At 44.1% G+C, this 22,417-nt stretch overlaps 1 protein-coding gene across 1 annotated transcript in view; it reads left to right on the forward strand.

The window, feature by feature from the left end:
* The window catches only part of MTCL2 (microtubule crosslinking factor 2), a 197,779-nt gene extending 176,072 nt beyond the window's left edge, over nt 1-21,707 (forward strand). Inside the window, exons 12-15 of the mRNA XM_082271721.1 lie at nt 8,981-9,037; nt 14,208-14,278; nt 16,190-17,585; nt 20,076-21,707. Coding sequence (XP_082127847.1) covers nt 8,981-9,037; nt 14,208-14,278; nt 16,190-17,585; nt 20,076-20,219 — 1,668 coding nt within the window. The 3' untranslated portion in view covers nt 20,220-21,707. The remainder of the gene's footprint in view (nt 1-8,980; nt 9,038-14,207; nt 14,279-16,189; nt 17,586-20,075) is intronic.
* The last annotated feature ends 710 nt before the right edge of the window (nt 21,708-22,417 follow it).

The following is a 22,417-nucleotide window of genomic DNA, read 5'->3' on the forward strand; positions in this document are numbered from 1 at the left end:
CTCACCGGCAATGGCGGCGGCAGCACCCGACAGCCGATGGAAACATCGGCTGCGGTGCCGACATTGCTGGACTCCAGGACAGGTAAGTGTCCTAATATTAAAAGTCAGCAGCTACAGTATGTTTGACTGCTGACTTTTAATTTTTGGAGGGGGAGGTGGAACTCCGCTTTAACCTTCAGGACAGTGTCTATAGAGTTTAAAAACACACCCCCTGTCTGCTGATTGGACAGTTCAGGAGCAGCAACATAACGATAAGTCATCACTCTACTTCAATTCATATCAGCACTAAATCGGATTGGCTCCTAGTGCTGGTCTTTGCTCTCCCAGGCAGAGTGCTTCTATACAGGGGATTACAAAACAATATGGCTACTTCAGAAGTAGACATTCCTTCTAGAATTCTTTGCTCTGTGTCCGTCGTCCTTGTTTTGGGTGTTCCCAACCTTTGTGTTTTCATCTCCTCCCATTATGTTCCCCATAACCTAAAATACATAAAAATCCATCATTGATGGTGGGAAGTCTGTGCAAGATGTAGGAAGGTGTCAGTTGGTTTAACCCTCCACCGGTTACCAGTCTCTAAAATACCAGTTTTGGGGGGACTGACCCTTTAATAAAGACACTACACTCGTTTGTGATTTTTGTGTACATTTGACTTTATAATGGTTACTATTCAGATTACTGTACTTCACCATATTGCTGCTTGCATAATCCGTCAACATGTAATTGTGGGCTTTTGCTCCCCCCAAATATTGAAAATAGGTCTTAGAATTTATTTGTGCTTCTTCATAAAGCCGTCAGCCAGTGCGATACGGTCGCCATAGTTTGACAGCACCCCCCTCCCCCTTCTTACCCACAATGATGTTAATCTGCGCTTAGTAACCCCTCCTGAATCTCTCGTGCTTCCATGTGCTGGTATTTTCTACCCAGCAATAACCTAATTGTGTCTGGATTACATTGGACAGTAACCTGCACTTGCCAAATTTATTTAAATCCCTCAGTCGCCAGCGGCAAAAATGGATCAGAATCCCAGCGCTGCTTGATGTGAAATTCTTCATGGCTGCCAAGGGGAATAATATACGACCAGGATTGTGGAGTTAATAATACCGTTCTCTTACACCCTTATCTGCTCGGGTAATGGAAGCAGTAGAGCTCATTGAAACATTTTAAACCTCATTAACTGAACGCTCTATAATTAGAAAATTAATCTTTGAGGTGGGGGGTTGATGGATGGTTGTATTACATCCCATACCGTCATAGCAACTGTCCCAGTGCCCTAGATCTAAAGTACAGGAATCTGCTCACACACGCTACAATGCAGAAAAATACTATTATTTTAATATCTTGCACTCTCCAATACATGCCTGTGCCACGTGCTAAATATAACTGTAAGGCTACGTTCACATGTGAGAGTATGGATCGCGATTTCCGCCTGCCGAATCGCGGCAACATCGCGCAAACAAAATCGCGGGACGCAATACGCTCCAAAGAAGTACAAGAGCTTCTTTGGAGCGTATTGCGTCCCGCGATTTTGTTTACGCGATGTTGCCGCGATTCGGCAGGTGGAAATCGCGGCAACATCGCTCGGGCGTTTGGGGGGGCTATTGCAAATCAACGGGCAACGCTAGGCGTCCCGCGATTTGCAATAATCTCCGGATCGCGGGCGGAACCGCGGCGGTCCTGCCCGCGATCCAAACGCTGACATGTGAATGCAGCCTAAGGCTACGTTCACATCTTGGCGTTGCTATTATGGGCGTTTTTACAGGCGTTTTACAGGCATTTTTTGTGCAGGCGTTTTTAGATTGAATAGAGACCAATGGAAAACGCCTGTAATCTGCCCAAAAAGAAGCTCATGTACTTTTTTGAGCGTTGGGTGTTTTGCTCACAGCGTCAAAACGCTCAGATGTGAGCAGGGGCCATTGAAATGAATAGGATTTGTCTTGTTGGGCGTTTTGAGAGCTGATCCTAGAGCAGAAAAACGCCCCCAAAACGCCTACATGTGAATGGAGCCTAAAAATGCAGCAATCTGCAATACAGATGACACAAATCATCCTACATAAGTTGTACCTGTCTATCTGCAGTCTTCTCTACAGCCGTTCAAAGACCAGAATGTATACAGCTTGTCTAAGCTTTCAGGAAGTGGGGGTGGGGAGCTGAAGTTACACTCTGCAGAGCTCAGTGAGAGCTGATTGGAAGGAAGGGACACCCCCCCCCCCTTCACACAGCTGAGGCTGTCAATCACAGGCTGCATGCTGGAGCTTCCTCCCCTGTAACTTTTTGTTTTCTCTCTTGGTGTCAGGAAGACTTGTCAGAAGTGACTGATGCAGAGGAGTGAAGCAGCAGACAGCAATGACACTTGGTGCTTAGTGCTCTGGATTAAGAAAAGTAAACACTATAGAGGGATATGCTTTGTTCGTTTTTCATGTCTGAGGTTTACAACCACTTTTAATGTAAACCTGTATTTTGACCATCTAGGGAAAAGTAACAGGCTCACTTGGTAAAGTTCTAACAGCTGATATTTATTTACCTTGCTTTACAGAGTTTTTCACCCTAAAATAATTACGGAAAAAAAAAACGTTCTTTCACTGTTAGATTCACCTAAATTCTCACTGCCCCATACATTAAAGTAAACCAAAAACTAAAAACTGTGCTAAAGTTAAACAGTTTTGTACGTTGCGATGCCTGCAGTTGCCATTGTTAGTCTTTAAAACAATTCTTTAATGTTTCCCATGTTGAGATAAAGCTCCAACAGCTGGTAACCAATACAAGGGCTTCAGTGGGCAGTTAAATAGCAGAAGAGGTGGGGCTTCCATTGGAACTATGGGTATAATTACCAAGACCTGACATATACAGTGCATTGCGAAAGTATTCGGCCCCCTTAAACTTTTCGACCTTTTGCCACATTTCAGGCTTCAAACATAGATATAAAACTGTAATTTTTTTTATGAAGAATCAACAACAAGTGGGACACGATCATGAAGTGGAACGAAATTTATTGGATATTTCAAACTTTGTTAAATAAAAAACTGAAAAATTGGGCGTGCAAAATTATTCAGCCCCTTTACTTTCAGTGCAGAAAACTCTCTCCAGAAGTTCAGTGAGGATCTCTGAATGATCCAATGTTGACCTAAATGACTAATGATGATAAATAGAATCCACCTGTGTGTAATCAAGTCTCTGTATAAATGCACCTGCACTGTGATAGCCTCAGAGGTCCGTTTAAAGCGCAGAGAGTATCATGAAGAGCAAGGAACACACCAGGCAGGTCCAAAATACTGTTGTGGAGAAGTTTAAAGCCGGATTTGGATACAAAAAGATTTCCCAAGCTTTAAACATCCCAAGGAGCACTGTGCAAGCGATAATATGAAATGGAAGGAGTATCAGACCACTGCAAATCTACGAAGACCTGGCCGTCCCTCTAAACTTTCAGCTCATACAAGGAGAAGACTGATCAGAGATGCAGCCAAGAGGCCCATGATCACTCTGGATGAACTGCAGAGATCTACAGCTGAGGTGGGAGACTCTGTCCATAGGACAACAATCAGTCGTATACTGCACAAATCTTTCCTTTATGGAAGAGTGGCAAGAAGAAAGCCATTTCTTAAAGATATCCATAAAAAGTGTCGTTTAAAGTTTGCCACAAGCCACCTGGGAGACACCAAACATGTGGAAGAAGGTGCTCTGGTCAGATGAAACCAAAATCTAACTTTTTGGCAACAATGCAAAACGTTATGTTAGGGAGTTTGTCAATAGCATAACACAGCAGTTTTTTTTTTTTTTTTTGAGTCCTCCCTGTAGCTTAATTTTTATTTTTCCACTTCCTGTAACAGGGTGACAACACTGCTCATTCTGCAGTGAAATTGCTCAGTGTTGTTGTCATCCTAGACAGGGTAGTCTTAGATTGACAGGTTTGTAGAATTTAAACTAGATTTAGACCGATACCAGTTTTTTAGGACCAAGTACAAATACCGATACTTTTTCTCAAGTACTCACTGATACTAATTACCGATACCTATTTTTAGTTTCGTGATAATTATAAAGAATTGTAAGCCCTGGTTCACACCAGTGCGGCCTTGAAATTGCGGTATTTCAATGCAATTTCGGAGCTTTAGATCCGTGCAAATTGGACCTCCAATTTCATTGTAGCTTGCAACTTTATTTAACCCCTTCCGTACCGCGTCATGTAAAATGACGTCGGCACAAATCCTTTCTCGATCCGGGCCGACGTCATATGACGGCGCCCGGATCTCCCCGCTACTGCGCGCCCCCGGGGGCGCGCAGGGCGGCGATCGGGGGTGAGGCTCGTCCCTCGGACTGAGCCCAACCCCGATCAAGGTAAACAGCCAATGAAATTGGCTGTTTACCACGTGATCGGCTGTGTCAATCACAGCCGATCACATGAGCGGCTCCAGCGCGAGCCGCTCGTTCCTTCCTTAATGCGCGCCCCCGGGGGCGCGCAGCGCGGCGATCGGGGACGAGGCTCGTCCCTCGGACAGAGCCCATCCCCGATCTAGGTAAAGAGCCAATGAAATTGGCTCTTTACCACGTGACCGGCTGTGTCCAATCACAGCCGGTCACAAATGTCATCAAAGAACACGGTAACTAGCTGTCACCGTGTTCTCCTCCTCACACACTGATCCTGTGTGAGGAGGAGATTGTGGTAACAGCTAGTTACCAATCATAGTGCACCCAAACCACACTGATTGCCCCCCCCCCCCAATAAAGAGCACCTGTCACTAGCCCATCAAAGTACCCGAGTACCTGTCACCAGCCCATCAGGTACTCAGATGACAGGTACTCGGGTACTCTGATGGGCTGATGACAGGTACTCTGATGGGCTGGTGACAGGTACTCGGGTACTCTGATGATGGGTACTCGGGTACTCTGATGATGGGTACTCGGGTACTCTGATGACAGGTACTCGGGTACTCTGATGACAGGTACTCGGGTACTCTGGTGACAGGTACTCGGGTACTCTGGTGACAGGTACTCTGATGGGCTGGTGACAGGTACTCGGGTACTCTGATGACAGGTACTCGGGTACTCTGATGACGGGTACTCGGGTACTCTGATGACGGGTACTCGGGTACTCTGATGACAGGTACTCGGGTACTCTGACAGGTACTCGGGTACTCTGATGACAGGTACTCGGGTACTCTGACAGGTACTCGGGTACTCTGATGACAGGTACTCGGGTACTCTGATGACAGGTACTCTGGTACTTTGAGTACCCGTCATCGGAGTACCCGAGTACCTGTCACCTACCCAACAGAGTACCCGAGTACCTTCCACCTGCTCATCAGAGTACCTGACACCTGAAGTACCCGAGTACTTGCCACCTGCTCATCATTACCCATCAGTACTCATCAGTACCCATCAGTACCTATCACCTATTAGTATCAGTACTGATCATCCGTACCCATCATCAGTACAGTATCAGTATCACCTATCAGTATCAGTACTACTCATCAGTACCTATCACCTGCCTGTCACCTGCCCATAAGAGTACCCGAGTACCTGTCACCTGCCTATCGGAGTACTCGAGTACCTGCCACTTGCTCATCAGTACCAGAGTACCTGTCACCTGCCCAGCAAAGTACCCGAGTACCTGTCACCCTTCATACAGCCACCATGTCTAAGTCCAAAAAGGTTAACATACGTCGTCCGTTTAAACCTAAATACCGGTGTTATGGCAGCAGATAGCTACCATAACCCTGGTATTTTTTTAAACGGTGGACGGTTGGCTTTCCGATAAGGGTGGTCCCAGCGGCAGATTCGCCGCGGGATCACCCTTCCGGGGTGGCGGAAGAGGTGCCCCCCCCCCTCCCGCTGCATTCTGGTCCTTTTCCCCGCTTACCGGACCCGCCGGCAGCGGGGAAAACGATCCGGTCCCAGATCCTCACAGACAGGATGTCGAGTGAGGGCAAGCTTGCCCTCACTCGACTCTATGGTCTTGGAGGACCGGAGCTACGGCAAACGTCGTTGCCTAGCAACCAGTTTAAAGGTCCCTTTTTTTTTTTTCATTTTATTTAATTTTTTTTTAATTTTTTTTTTTTATTTTTTCTATCTTTTAGTGTACTTGTGAGATCTGAGGACTTTTTGACCCCAGATCTCACAAAAAAGAGGTCCTGTCGTGCCTTTTTCTATTACAAGTAATGTTTACATTTCTTGCAATAGAAATAAAAATGATCAATTTTTTTTTTTAAAAAAAAACAGTGTAAAAATAAAAAATAATAAATAAAATAAATAGTAAAAAAAAAAAAAATTAAAGCGCCGTGTCCCCGCGAGCTCGCGCGCAGAAGCGAACGCATACGGAAACCCCGCCCACATATGTAAACAGTGTTCAAACTACACATGTGAGGTATCGTCGCGATCGTTAGAGCAAGAGCAATAATTTGAGCCATAGACCTCCTCTGTAACTCTAAGATAGCAACCTGTACAAATTTTTAAAATGTCGCCTATGGGGATTTTTAAGTACCAAAATTTGTCACCATTCTGTGAGCGTGCGCAATTTTGAAGCATGACATGTTGGGTATCTATTTACTCGGCGTAACATTATCTTTCACATTATGGAAAACAATTGGGCTAACTTTACTGGTTTCTTATTTTTTAATTAAAAAAAGTGATTTTTTTCCCAAAAAATTGCGTTTGGAAGACCGCTGCGCAAATACGGTGTGATAAAAAATATTGCAATAATCTCCATTTTATTCTCTAGGGTCTCTGCTAAAAAAAAATATATAATGTTTTGGGGTTCTAAGTAGTTTTCTAGCAAAAACAACTGATTTTAGCTTGTAAACACCAAATGTCAAAAATAGGCCTAGGCAAGTGGCTAGGATGCATGATGATGCTCCTTGGATGTTTAGGCCCCTCTATATGGCTAGGCTGTGAAAAAGTCTCACACATGTGGTATTGCCATACTCAGGAGGAGTGGCAGAATGTATTTTGGGGTGTCATTTTTGCGATGTATATGCTATGTGTTAGGAATATCCTATAAATTGACAACTTTGTGTAAAAAAAAAAGTTTTTATTTTTTTCCCACATTTTCCAAAAACTTGTGGAAAAAAATGACATGTTCAAAGGACCCATAATGCCTCATAGAATATACGTTGGAGTGTTTGCTTTCCAAAATGGGGTAATTTTGTGGACTTTTCCATTGTATTGTTGCTCTAGGGCCTTGAAAAGTGTGATAGGTAGTAAGAAAGTTTTATGTGTATTTATGCTCCTAAAACGCCTTATGGTGCTACTTGGACGTGGAGTCTCTTTTTGTGGCCAGGCTGTGTAAAAGTCTCACACATGTGGTATCACCATACTCAGAAGGAGTAGCAGAATGAATTTTGGGGTGTCATTTTTGCTGTGTACATGCTATGTGTTAGAAATAGCTTATAAATTGACAACGTTTTGGGAAAAAAAAAGAAAAAAAAATGTTTTCTTCATTTTCCCAAGAATTGTGGGAAAAAATTATAACTTCAAAAAACTCACCATGCCTCTTACTAAATACCTTGGACTGTCTACTTTACAAAAAGGGGTCATTTGGGGGGTATTTGTACTGTCCTGACATTTCAGGGCCTCAAGAAAGGAGATAGGCCATCAGTACATCTGGTGTGATCAATTTTCAGTAATTGGTACCATAGCTTCTAGACTCAATAACTTTCACACAGACTAAATAAAAACACTAATTTGGGTTAATTTTACCAGAGATATGTAGCAGTATAAATTTTGGCCCAAATGTATGAAGAAAATTTAATTTTTTGCAAAATTTTATAATAGAAACTAAAAAAAAGTGTTTTTTTTGCAAAATTTTTGCTCTTTTTTTGCTTATATCACGAATAAAAAAACCCCAGTTGTGATCAAATACCACCAAAAGAAAGCTCTATTTGTGTGAAAAAAATGATAAAAAGTTTGTTTGGTTACAGTGTAGCATGACTGAGCAATTGTCATTCAAAGTGTGAGAGTGCTGAAAGCTGAAAATTGGTCTGGGCAGGAAGGGGGTCTAACTGCTCTGTATGGAAGCGGTTAACAGAAGTCAATGCAAGTCACAATGGAATCGCAAAAAGGGTGTTGGTTTTAGTATCTGAGCATTTGCATGATTACTCGTGCAAATGCTTAGTATTGGCACGGTTATCGGTATAGGTGCAACACTAATATAAACCATATAAATAAATGCGGACTATTGTAAGCACCCCTGTTATTGTTAACCCTTTGGCGCCGGCCGTACACAAATATGTGACCTTTCAGTGCCAGAAAACCACATATTTGCGTGAATTGTGGTCAATACCGATGTGCCGAGAGCGCGCTACTGGCGCCTAACCGAAAAAGCTCCTGATTGCTACATGCAGATCATGTGACAGCCAATCATGGCACTCACGTGATCTTAAACCACGCCCAGCCTCCCGTAATCCTAAAACTCTTAAAGGGCCAGGAGGCGCCAGCGTAAAGAGGTTAAGTAAGCCCATTACATACCCAAAGTTGATGCCAAGTTTATCCAGGTATCTGCACAGTTGTTCCTTTACAATCTTACTTAAAACACACGTTTAGACATGTAAAAGTTCAGATCTACAAAATGGTTCCATTTCTTCAGCTTAAATGTACATGTGTTTAGATTTGTACATGTGTAAATTACTGGCCGAAGATAGATTTTTCTATTTTGATTTTATGTATCTTTGCACAGCACAATTTTACTGGTGTAAACACCGCTATGTACATGGGTGGGCCCATAGCATACAAAATACTGCTGTGTTCAGATCCTGAAAAAATGATGCAGTTTTTACATTTGTGTGAATGAGTTCAGAATTACATCTTTCACTACCTGCTGTAGGCGCCATAATTGGGATCTGTTCAGCAGAAGATGCCTTTTAACCATCGAGCGATTCAAGAAATGATTGGTTACATCTTTTATGGAAATAGAAAATTTAGAAGGACAAAGGATTATTAAGAATTCTGCTTTCCTTAAATTTGAATTAATCTTTTTATTTTGGATTCTTTGCAGGAAGGAGAGTCCTGGATTAGAAGAAGCCCAGAGCAAAAGAGCAGCTGCTGGAAGGAGGTATGGACTTTCAAAACCCAGAGCTTATGGTTTCACTGAACATCACTGCATGTTTACACAGGAATTTCAGACGGGATCACTCCCTTGCCTTACAAGTTGTAATTTCTAGAGAGCATTGTTGTGCATCACACTAGTGATGGCACATTTATCAGCACCGCTTGGGAGCAGATGTTCCAGCTCCTCCTGCTACATTCTTTATAATGTAAAATCAATAAAAGAAAATCCAACAGGGAGAGTGGGAAGTCCTAATAATGGGCATAGCAGGTGTGCAGAGATCTTAACAATGAAGTCCCCGATGATAGAAATTTGTCAGGTAGGCTAACACAACAGCATTCATTAAACACTGAGATATCAGATTTGGGTGGACCGACCCTTTAAAATGAACTGTCTGTATAGCATCAAAGCAGTGAGCCAGTCTCAGGCCTAAACTAGAAATAGACATTTGAGGTTATGAGTAAGTGCTAGTCACAGCGTGAAATGCATCAATTTTTACTGTACCCCACATGGTCTGTGATGTCTTTTGCATGAAGGGTCAATAAAGGTGAAGTGTTGCAGCGAATTCCAGACTTCTTTTGATTGTGTATCTGCAAATGAGCTGTGCTCAACCTGTTCAGTGGTAGGAAAATATATTTAGATTAACATTTGAATCACATTGCTGTGGAGCCCGATACTTAGATGATAAAAGAGGGCCAGTGCACGTGTTTAGAAACCTTTACATTTTTAGGAGCCCTGTATTGTTTTGTTTTTTTTTAAACCAATATTTCTCTTTCGTTCATTGACGGACATAGCTTCTGATCTCCATAACGGTTGGGTTATACTGCCCCCTACAGAAGTCGGACACACGGCAGAAAAAGTCTGGCCTACACCCATGGGCAGTCCCAGGGGTATACTTCTCTCTGCTATAGGCACTCAGTTTTTTTCTGTCTAGTCAGGAGAGGGGACCTAGTTCCTTGCTGGGATCTTTGGTCCTGGCAATTTTTTACTTTAGATAGAAATTTCTTTTTACTAGTTTTTTTCCTGTGAGATCTACAATTACCCCAGTCTGGCCAGCTAGCGCGAGCAGACCTCCGCTCCGTGCTAGGTCAGCTGCGACATAGCCCCACTGGACAGGGGCCGGACCTCGGCCCGAGTCGCAGCGTTCCACCTGGCCGACAGCCCCTCATTTCAATGAAGAGGGGTTCTGTCTGGATTGGTGCCAACCTGGTTCCTGGTATGGTGAGCATATGGTGAGCAGCTGTCCCCCTCTCCCCCTGGAGGGTTTGGGGTGGACATGGGCCCCCCCGTCAGGTACCCACCTTTTTCATCTGTCCCCCATCCTACCCCCCACATATGTTGGGGCTGTTTGGGTGGTCTGGTCCACCTCCTGGGGTGGGGGGGAAGGTGCTATGCTGGCGATGGGGGCGGGAGGGGTTTGCCGCCCGCGACCGGACGATTGACTGTGGCGGGGGGGGGGGGGTTGTACCTGGTTGGGGCTCCTGCCAGGGCCCCTTATCCTGCCTGAGTCCTTGAGGCCTGGGTTACCTCCTGGGTCCCTGTAAGCCTTGTGGTGCCGCATTTTGTTGTATCCTGTGTATTTCTATGCACAGCGGCCATGTTTGTGTAGTCTGGCAGCCATTTTGTGGTGGTTTGTCATTGAAATTAGTGGCGGCCTTGTGGGCGGGTATTTCGGTGGTGGGAGCCCTTCCTCATCCCCTGGCGCGGATTTCTGGATCCGTTCACTTCCTGATTGCCGCACGTCGAGTGCAGATTATCCTTGTGGCTGCAGGTGCCTGTTTCTGCTGGGTGGTGAGTCTGATGGAGTTCTCTCCCTCTCTGCTGATGATTGCTTAGGGCTTGTGCTTGGCGACCAGGTGGTGCTGCTAACGCAGTGGGGGTTGTCCCTTGCAGTGTTTTACACTTTTTGTGGGGTCCCCCTGGTGACTCATGGAGACGGCAGTCCTGGAGTCCTTTGTGTCCTTGGTGGAGTCAGCTTTGGGCGACGGGCTAGCAAAAAGCTCATCTGTCTCGTCAGATCCTGAATCAGATTTGGCCGCCGCGGACATGGGTCATCCTGCTAGATCTGCAACCACGTGCCCGGAATCCTCTGATAGTGAGGATGATTCCTCTACGTCTGCAACTGCACACGAAAAGGCGCTGGTGGAAACACTGATAGTATCTGTGCGTAAAACTTTGAAGATGGAGGACGCAGCTGCGACGTAGGCGGAGGTTCCCTTTGGCACTCACAAGCAATCCAGAGCGGCAAAGGCGCTTCCTTTCCCCGCCTATTTTGACAGAATTGGTGAAAAGAATGGGGATGACCAAAACGTCCCTGTGGGGTTCCTAAGCGCTTTACTAGACATTACCCCCTATGAGGAGTCCCTTGTTAAGAAGTGGACTGTTCCACCGGTGGTAGACCCTCCAGTTTCCAGATTGAACAAGGCAACCATGATTCCGGTTGAAAAGTCCCCGACCTTTAGGGATCCGGCTGATGGGAAGGCGGATGCTGTGGCCCGCAATATGTACACTCTGGCTGGTTCGGCACCGAAGCCGGTATTCACCATTGCCCTGGTGTTGCAAACTCTGAGTGGGCTTTTACTTTGTGACCTGGAGTGACAACAGCTTCCATCTGCCTTTGCTGAGCTGGCAGACCAGCTGGTCCAGGGGCTACAGTTTCTGTGATGCCTCTTTGGATGCGGCTCCCCTACTGGCTCCGCTCTCTGTTTCGACAGTAGTCCTTGGTGGCTCTGGAGGTAGCCGGCATTCTAAGAAACGGTTCGTTCCAGCCCTCTGCCTTACACATTACTGGGGTGGAAATCCAGCAGGCGGATTACATCAGTCGGCAGGCGTTGGGACCAAGGGGAGTGTTCCCTTCATCCAGAGGTGTTTTATCAGTCCCGTGGGGCACCCCTGAGGTGGATCTGACGCCACAGATGCACTGGTGGCCCCGTGGGGGTCTGTATCCTCTGATTTACGCCTTTCCTCCTCTCAAGCTTCTGCCAAGACTTCTATGCAGGATCAAGGCAGAAGGGATTCCGGTCATCTTAGTGGCTTTTGACTGGCCTCGCCGGGCTTGGTACGCCGATCTGGTGCAGCTGATCACCAAAGTTTCTTGAAGACTCCCTCTCAGGGAAGATCTGCTGTCCCAAGGACCGATCTTCCATCCTGCTTTTACAGCCACTGGCTTTGACGGCTTGGCTGTTGAATGCTAGGTGCTGAAGGATAGAGGTTTATCTGAGTCAGTGATTCCTACACTGTTAAAAGCTAGGAAATCTACTTCTAGCAAGATCTACCATCGTACGTGGAAGACGTATATTGCATGGTGTGAGTCTCTGGGGGTTCAACCTCGGTGTCTTGGATCTTAACCTTCCTTCAACGAGAGGGGGTTTTGAACAGGGCCAGGTGTCGGCTTTGGCGGTCTTCAAACGTCCACACACTCGCTGGTGCGTACCTTTCTTCAAGGTGTCCGACATTTGATTCCTCCAGTGCGGGCTCTGTTGCTGCCTTGGGACCTCAATTTAGTGCTTTCGGTCCTCCAGAAGCCTCCCTTTTTAGAATCTTCAGGAGATTCTACTGCTTACGCTGTCCCAGACGGTGGCCTTTTTGGTGGATATCACCTCTGCCTGCAGGGTGTCGGAACTGGTGGCGTTATCCTGTCGTTCACTTTACCTGGTGATTCGCAAGGATAAGGTGGTTCTTCGCCCTGTCCGTCGTTTCTTCCAAAGGTTGTCTCTGATTTTCATTGGAATGAAGGCATTGTGCTGCCTTGCATGCCTTGGATGTGGTCCGGGCAATTAGGGTGTACCTGGCAGCTACGGAGTCTTTCAGGAAGTCGGACTCGCTATCTGTGCTTACGGATGGGCCTCGTAAAGGGTTGTCCTCTTCCTCTGCAACCTTTTCTAGATGGATCAGACAGATGGTAATTCAGGCCTATTCCATCAAGAGTCAGATTCCTCCTTTTCCTGTTAAGGCACACTTTACTAGGGCGCTTAATGCCTCCTGGGCCTTCTGTCATCAGGCGTCAGTGACGCAGGTTTGCAAGGCGGCCACTTGTTCGTCAGTTCACACTTACAAAGTTTTATAAAGTGGATGTGTTGGCATCTGCAGATGCTTCTTTTGGCCGCAAGGTTTTACAGGCTGCTGTTGAGAGGACCTGATCCTCTTCAAGGGTGTATTGTTTTTTTCAGGTGGGCTCCAGTTGTTTTGGTTGAGCTCCTGTTGCCTGGTTGGCTACTGTTTTAGCCTTGGGAATTTTTTTGCTGTTCCCACCCCTCATGTTTAACACTGCTTTGGGACATCCCAACAGTTATGGAGATCAGAAACTGTGTTCGTCAATGAACGAAAGAGAAAATGTTTGACTTACCGTAAAATCCATTTCTCAAGTTCATTGAGTTCATTGACGGACACAGCAGCCACCCCTCTGTGGAGTTGTAATTCTTCTGACACTGCTTGTAACTAAACTGAGTGCCTATAGCGGAGAGCGGGAGTATACCCTCTGAGACTGCCCATTAGCGTAGCCATCCTTTTTTTTGGCCTAGTGTCCTACTCCTGTAGGGGGAAAGTATAACCCAATGGTTGTGTAGATCAGAAGCTGTGTCCGTTAATGAATCCGAGAAATGGGCTTTATGGTAAGTCAAAAATCTTTTAAAGAAAAAAAAATAATAAACAACCTGAGATTTTAGTATCACTTTAAGTCAAAGCATTGTCATAGTCAGACCAGGAATAGGTAGATTCCTGTTGAATACAGTTTAGTACCAAAAAAGCTTTGGGTGGAGTTTCATTATGAATTCATGAACCTGATACACAATACTCACCTTACTGTGCAGTTCTTTGTCACCTGCTTCTGATGAAAAGTGGCTGACCTTGAATCCTTTTATATCTTGGGAAAAATGCATCACTTGTGGTGAGCTGTCATGGACTAGCAGAGGAATGTAGTAGGATCTGGTTGACACACATGTTCCTTACAGTAACTCTATACAACGTTCAGCTGCCACAATTCCTAGTCGGCATAATAAACCTATATCCTCATCTGAGGGTGATCCAGTAAAGGTTTTGCCAGTCTGTGTTCTGTATTCTCCCTCAGCCCGCACTACAAGGCAACACAAAGCCATATCTATCCGTCTTTTTATCTAGACATGTTTCTTTGATCTGCTAAGCTCTGTGATATGAATATTTATAAATGGATTTCTCTTAGGCTCTCAATGACAATATGCAGGATAAAGATATTGACTGTGACATGGATGCCAATGGGACCATTTTAAAAAGGTGAGGTTTAATTTCTTGTCTTAAATGTGTCGCATCCTTATGTTATTGTGCTTCTATTACAATCTAAGAGCCCATGTTTTGCCTCCAAGTATGAGTCCCTCATAGTCATGGGTTTATGTTGTCCAGAGGCATCCGCTGTTCTACTTACTCTTAGATCTCCACAATCTGACAAACCAATAACCAGGAGCAGAGGCACCCCTTTTGAATTGTGAGAAGGAGGGTGAAGTACATTGTGTTTTCTGGCCCACAAGAGCAAATTTGGTGAAAAAAAAGGCACTTAAAACATTACAGCCCGAAAGAGAATGCTAACCACTTCAGCTCTGGAAGATTCACCCCCCCCGCCCTCATGACAAGGCCATTTTTTGTGATCCATCATAACTTTAACTGACAGTTTCGTGGTCGTGCGACACCATACCCCAAAAAAATTTAGGTCCTTCTTTTTTTTTTTTTCTTCCCACAAATAGCTTACTTTGTGGTTAAATGCTTACTCTGCATGTATTTTTTGTGCTATAAACCAAGAGACTGACCGTTTTGAAAAATAAATAAATAAAGATGCTACTTTCTGCTATAAAAGATATCCAATAAAAAAATTTAAAAAAATCGAATTTCTTAATCAGTTTTGGCCAATATGTATTCTACTACATATTTTTGGTAAAAAAAATCCCAATAAGCATATATTGATTGGTTTGCGCAAAAGGTTTTATAGCCTATACCAACTAGAGTGGAAATTCTTCTTTATTAGTATAAAAAAAAAAAAAAAGTGGTGGCGATCAGTGACTTTTATTGCGGGACTGCAATGTTTCGGTGGACAAATCAGACACTAACCGACACTTTTTTTTTGTTTTTGCACTGTCCCTGTATTATTGGCACTGGTTTGGAAAGGGGTCAGCGTCAGGGGCCATTAAAGGGTTAGCTGTGTGCCTAGACAGTGTTCGTGTACTGTACTGTGAGAGGTGCTTTTACTAGGGGGAAGACCTGGATCCTCGTCCTTGCTTTGCAGGAACACAGGATCCGTGCCTTCCCTACTGACAGAACAGTAATCTGCCTTGTTTACATAGGTAGACTGCCGTTTTCTACCCGCTGATCGGCTTCCGCTGTGCATAATCACAGCGGGAGCCAGCCGCTGGCAGCACGCACTCGTGCCCACTACCGAAAATGCAGGATCAGTATATAAAATACGTGATCCTGTGTACAGGGATTGCCCTGTAGCTATAGGGTGGTCGGGAAGTGGGTAACACAATGGGGTATCCTACAGCATACTACGGAAGAAACTGTAAAGTGAAGAGTTAAAACTCCTGAAGATTTTTTTTTTTTGCCTTCTGTGTCCCATTGGTGAGATTTCCCTGCGTATCTTAACCTCACTTCCTGTGTGGCTACAGAAAACATCTTTCAAAATGGCAGGACATTCAGTTATTAGAACAAGTGTCACTGATTGACGATTTCCCCTCTCTTCCTGTTGTAGTGATAGGACAAAATGAGAGGCTTATTCTCCCCAATGGAGGACACCACATGATAAAAACCTGACCTGTTCTAACCCTTCACTGCTCTATCCAAAACAATTTTTTAAAAATGGCTTTGGATAATTTTCAAATCTTCATATGTAGCCAAGCCTCTTAAGTGTGTGTTTATAAAACATCACTATAAACTATTAACCTTGATGGATTTAATTAGCACACCCTTGCCTGAATCCCAGTTAAGGAAACATTTGTAACATTCTAATGTACTTCTGCTTCTTAATAATTCACACTTGATCAGTCGGGTAACATGCAGTAACCATTGCAACCCCCAGACTTCCTTCTATTGGAGCTGGATACCACTTTGTGTCTCTTTGCATTCCTTTACTGAATAAATCTGTAAATGATTTAGAATTCTTCTTTTTATATTTACCCCACTTTTTTTTGTCTCACCCAGAACAAAGTCTGTTTCATCCATATCAGAGTTTGAAAGTTTGCTGGACAGTTCTCCTTATCTGCCTGGAAAATCGCCCTCTAATTATGAGACGAGCAATGGAATGATAGGAGTTGTAGACTCCGAGCACCTGCCCAATGGTTCCATAGATCCAGACATTGACCAGAAAGGCTGCACTTACGTACACGATAAGTCTTTGTTTGAGCACTTGACAAAGGATAAGCTGGGGCTCTCTTCTTGGGATTACACCTCGAATAAGAGTGGGACCAATGGAAAACAAGGTCACAAGCAAATACAGAGAAGCTACACTGCTCCAGACAGAACAGGAATTAGGATTTATTATAGTCCGCCCATAATGCGCAAGCTAGATGCTCCTTTGGGCCACAATAAAGAAGAAAAGATTATGGTAGAACCAGGATTCCTTTTCACCATGGCAAAGCCTAAACAGCCAGAAAATTCAGAATGCATTTCTGGAAGTTCTTACAGCCAGTGGTTGTGCAACTTCTCCAAGAAGCAGAGGGATCTACTGGACAAAGACAGCACGAAGGACCCTTCTTCATCTGTTTCTGCCTTCCCATCTCCATTGGGCGATTTAGAGATCTCAGGGAACATGAGTGATGACATGAAAGAGATCACCAACTGTGTTAGGCAAGCCATCCGCTCTAGCTCCCTGGAAAGAAAGACCAAAAGCACATCCAGCCAGACTATTTCCAGCATAGCAGTCCAGACAATCCAAATGGTTAACATTGGTCTTCAAACTGATCTCCCCAGGACAAGCATGCATGCAAAAAGTTGGTCACCAAGAAGCTCTTCTCTACTGTCTGCAAAGACCAAGCATATATCAACATCATTGGACAAGGTCCACTCACGGATTGAGCGGCCTTGTTGCTCTCCCAAGTACGGCTCTCCCAAGCTACAAAGGAGGTCACTGTCAAAACTAGACAATTCTAAAGATCGAAGCCTGTGGAACCTTCATCAAAACAAACAAAATGGTTCTGCCTGGGCCAGGTCTACGACCACTCGAGACAGCCCCGTCCTTACCAACCACTATGATGGTTCGTCTAGCCTGTTCAATGTAGTGGATCATGCTGGAAGCACAGAGTCCCTGTGTAAACCGAGTTTGGTCGAGGGCAGAAGTAAAGCAGAGGCCTCAAAGTACGGAATCGTTCAGGAATTCTTCAGGAATGTATGTGGCCGCTCAGCTCAGGCTTCTAGTACAGGCATCGAAAAGAAAGAGGTGGATGACAGTAGCAAAAGGCCTGACAACCATGACCATTGTTCATCTGCCATGTGCCATCCATCTCACAATGTTTCTAAACTGCTGAGCAAGAGAACCAGTCTAGGGAATAAAGATGGAAGCTCCAAGGACTCTGACATCACTTCCACCTCAGCAACTGAAGTAAGTTTGATGAATAGCTGCTTAAAATAACTGTACGTTATGCTACCTTTTTTCCACACTGTGTGCCACAAGGACCTTAAAAAATTACCCAGAAAAAGTAGCCAGAGAACTAGCATTTTTAAAAAAGACAGGTCGATGTTGGCAGTCCCTGTGTTCCTCAATACAACTTTTTATTTTAACTTGAGACTTTTTTTTTTTTTTTTTTTTTTAGTGTGTGGAAGGGATGAAACTTCTGCCTGGCATTGCCCTATAGAGGGGATTTATCTTTTATTCCTGTTATGTCTGCCACCTTGATAGGAAGGTGAGGAAAAATCTACAGTGCCTTGAAAACGTATTCATACCCCTTGAAATTTTCCACATTTTGTCATGTTACAACCAAAAACTTAAATGTATTTTATTGGGATTTTATGTGATAGACCAACACAAAGCGGCGCATAATTGTCAAGTGGAAGTAAAATGATAAAATGGTTTTCAAAATTTTTTACCAATAAATATCCGAAAAGTGTGGCGTGCATTTGTATTCAGCCCCCTTTACTCTGATACCCCTAACTAAAGTCTAGTGGAACCAATTGCCTTGGCACTGTATGTATGGGGGAAAAGAAATAAAATTGAGGTTAACCCTTCCTCAAAATGGAAAATGGCAGAAGGTTTTTTACCTTAATGCATTCCATGCATTACGTTTCAAAAACCTTCTGGGTGCAGCTCACTCCACCAGCCCACCTTTATACTTAATAAACAAGCAAAAAATTGGGGGAACAAACCCTGAACATGTATATTTAAAGCCGGTGCAGCTATGAACCAAGCGACATGTATATTAAAAAAGAATAGCGCACACATGCAAAAGAAAAAGGCTATCAAATATGGAGACAATCTCATAAATAAAAATGGGGATTTGGTCCCACCATATGGCCATATCGTGCTCAAGCCCACCACTGCGTCAAAGTACCCCATTATCAGTGGGTCCTACACTATCCATAAAAAAGGATGAATCCAGCCTCTCTAACCCTTGGAGATAACACTCCTTGCTGGGAGAGATGTGCGACTGCACTACAAGCGACTCCTCTTATATCTACTTGATAGTGGACACTGATAGAGTACAGGTGTGTGTGGGGGGGTGGGGTGCTCAACCTCAGAAGTCTGGTCAGACCGAATACATAATAAACAAGCAAAAAATTGGGGGAGCAAACCCTGAACATGTATATCTAAAGCCGGTGCAGCTATGAACCAAGCGACATGTATATTAAAAAAGAATAGCGCACACATGCAAAAGAAAAAGGCCATCAAATAAAAAATAAAAAATAAAATTGAGGTTAACCCTTCCTCAAAATGGAAAATGGCAGAAGGTTTTTTACCTTAATACATTCCATGCATTACGTTTTAAAAACCTTCTGGGTGCAGCTCACTCCACCAGCCCACCTTTATACTTACCTCAGCCCTATTTTGATCCAGCAATGTGCATGAGAGCAGTGCCACTCCCGGGTCTCTGTCTCCTCATTGGCTCACACAGCAACAGGAGCCATTGGCTCCCGCTGCTGTCAGTCACAGCCAGTGAGCGAATGAGGAGAGAGTGGGGGCAGGGCCAAGCCACGATCCGTGTGTGAATAGACAATGTCCGTTCACAGGAGCGTAGTTCAGGAGCGAGCCTGCTCGAGTGTCCCATAGGAAGCGACTTTCTATTGGGGGGCACTTGGCGGGGCGGAGGAGCCAAAACTGCTGGCAGGGGATACAAAAAAGAGGATTGGGGCTGCTCTGTGCAAAGCCATTGCACAAAGCAGGTAAGTATAACATAAGTAAGACCCCAAAAGATTTGCGGCCAACTATAGCGCTTGCTTGGAATAAAACTAATGGTGGGCTTCAAATAAAGTGCTGGGCGCTATCAAATAATCCAATAACGATAAACCATTAATTTCTAAAATTTAAGGTAAATATCACAAAAATAAAATGGACGACGGATAAGCAGTAATAATAATGGTGAGGAAGGTGCTAAAAGTGAGTGCAAAAACAATCAATTATGTCAAATCAAGTATAACATGTTTGTTATTTAAAAAGGAAAAAAAAAATGAATCTTTAGAACCACTTTAAGTATCGGTGGGTAGGGAGGGGGGTTGCCAGTCAGGAGGCTTCAGGGCTAACAATAGACCTAATAGAATACTAAAGATTTAAAGGTATAATATTCTCTATGGTACACTGTTCATTATATATGATACATCTATGGTTATCCTTGAGAAGGGGATTCTGTTCCCCAAACTCTGTCGGGTTACCAGTAAATCATTATTAAAATATCCTACATGATTAAAGAGACAAGCACTTCTTCCACTCCTCTTATTCACTCCGGCTATGGGCTTTGCCCCTATAAATAGTGGAATGCTTATAATTCACATTCTTGTCAAGAGTACCGGTCACTTTGCCATCATGTTGTAAATTAAATTAAAATAGTTTGTTGGTCATAAATCCTCTTGGCTTACTTTTTTTTTTTCTATCCTTTTTCAGGATTTTGCCTGTAATTGTAGCGCGCACCCCGTAACATCCTGCTTCAACAGACCATCCCGCACCCCCTCACGCCAATCCCAGAGCAAGTGCCAGCTCCACCAAGAGTTGGCGCCTGAGGATAAACCTGCAAGCGGATCATTCTAAAGGGTCAACCTTTGTTCTGCTCCTGTTTTCCAAGTCAGAACTTGAAACCCAACATCCACTGAAGGACGACTCTGGTTCATGCAGAATAACTTGTGTATACCTTCATTACTGTACATAGTATATAACATTTATATATTTCATTGAAAACTTACTTCACTGCCCTACTGCTCCTAGAATAGCACTTAGAGTAATTTGTGTACCTTAAGGTAGGTACTAAACACACTGAATACTGTATGTAGACTTATTAATACCCGTTTCTGTCAGTAGGAGCCAATTGCACAAACAACGTCACTGTCGTAAAATGTTTGGGCTTATAACTGTCCATTTTCTGAACCAAGCTCTTAATCATTCCTCTTATTGCACAAGCTGGCTACATAGCCCTTATATCTCATGTTAAATGGATCAGTCTGACCATGACTTGTATTTTTAGCTATGGGTATTGATACTGGTGGACTAAATCACTCCAGAACTGAGTTTTGCACGCTGTCCTTGCTATGGAGTCTTGTCCTTCCTGATACTGGAAAGTTAGACCTTTTGCCATAGATGTGGGAGGCCGTGGGACCATGGAGAGGTTTCCATTGTAGATGAGTGATTTCATTGGTAAATACCGGTATCTACCCAGAATAAAATGTGAGTTTTGGCTGGACAGATCCCTTAAATCTTGCAGTGTCAGCACTCTAACTGTAGCTTGGGTTTAAATATCCCTACTGTAGCAATATCTAGATGTAAAGGTAGATCGATCAATTATTTTTATTTACAGTATTCAAAGAAATTTACAATTAAATGACCATGGTCTAATCTGTTTGGAATATTTAGACCAAAGTTTATAATTTATTTATTATGCAGTGACATTTAAAATTTAGGGCATTTTTATAAATAAAAGCAAAATCACTATGACATCTACATAGTGGTTCCTGAAACAAATGACCTTTGTTGGGTCAGCTGTAGCAGATGTTGGGGCGTAAGCCAGCAAGACAGCTGACCGAAGTGTAATATTATAGATAGAGAAAGGCAAGGCATTTCATTGGCTGGTCTCTAGCTTACGTCATCCAGCCATTACTGAAGGCTTCTGGGAGTATTGCCCAACAGAGCAACTCTATGCCAAAACATCATTCGGAAAGCCTGGCCTGAGATTGAGATACAAATATTCTGTATATATGAATATTTAGTTGGCTGAAGATACTTGCAATGTGTATATAGTGTATATAATATATACATGGTCATGTTTCTTGCTGTAACAGCACATTGGTTTTTAAACTGAAATGCACTGTTTTTTTTAATTATTTAAAACCTTCTGCCTTTTAATTTTAGAGACCTCTATGCCTTTTATTTACAGTTTTCTTTAATTCACTGTGTGGTTATATAAATGTCTTGTCAGTAGGTCAAATGCTCACAAAATTGTCAATTCACACCAACCCAATGACTTAAGGGAGACCTGTTTTAAAAAGAAAAACAAAGCCTCTTGGTGCTTACCGCTCCTTTTGAAAATGTCATTTGTCTGGCTGTCATCTGGATCCTCTGTCTTCAGTACGTTGAGTCACTGATTTGAACAGGTATGCAGATAAGGAATTTTACTTGTTTAGGTCAATAACTTAAAGCAGTGGTCCTCAACTCCGGTCCTCAGGGCCTACTAACAGGCCAGATTTTAAGTATTACCTTGGGGAGATGCAGACTAGAGTACTGCAATCACTGAGCAGCACCTGGGATGTATTTCAGTTATCTTGCAAACCTGGCCTGTTAGTGGGCCCTGTAGGCCAGGGTTGAGGACCACTGACTTAAAGCGGAGTTCCAGCCATTTACTCACCTGTCCAACGGTCCAGCGATGCGGCCGCCCGAAGCCTCGATCCTCTCCCTCGGCGCCGGCATCACTGCTGTGGGCACCCGGCTGTTACAGTTTGCGGCTTCACAGCCGGGTACCCACTGCGCATGCGCGAGTCGCGCTGCGCGCCGTGATTGGCCGGCAATCTTCTGGGACCTCTGACGTGTCCCAGAAGATTGCAGGGAGGGAGGGGGAGAGGAGAACTTCCGCTAAGGGCGCCGCGGCGCTCCGAGTGGAAGTGGGAGCGGGTACCTGTCAAAACTAGGTACCCGCTCCCCCCCCAAAAAATGACATGCCAAATGTGGCATGTCGGGGGGTCAGGACTCCCTAAAGCGGAAGTTCCACTTTTGGGTGGAACTCCGCTTTAAAGTACAGAAGG

This window comes from Pelophylax lessonae (assembly GCF_965119305.1).
Source record: "Pelophylax lessonae genome assembly, chromosome: 11".
NCBI lineage: Eukaryota > Metazoa > Chordata > Amphibia > Anura > Ranidae > Pelophylax > Pelophylax lessonae.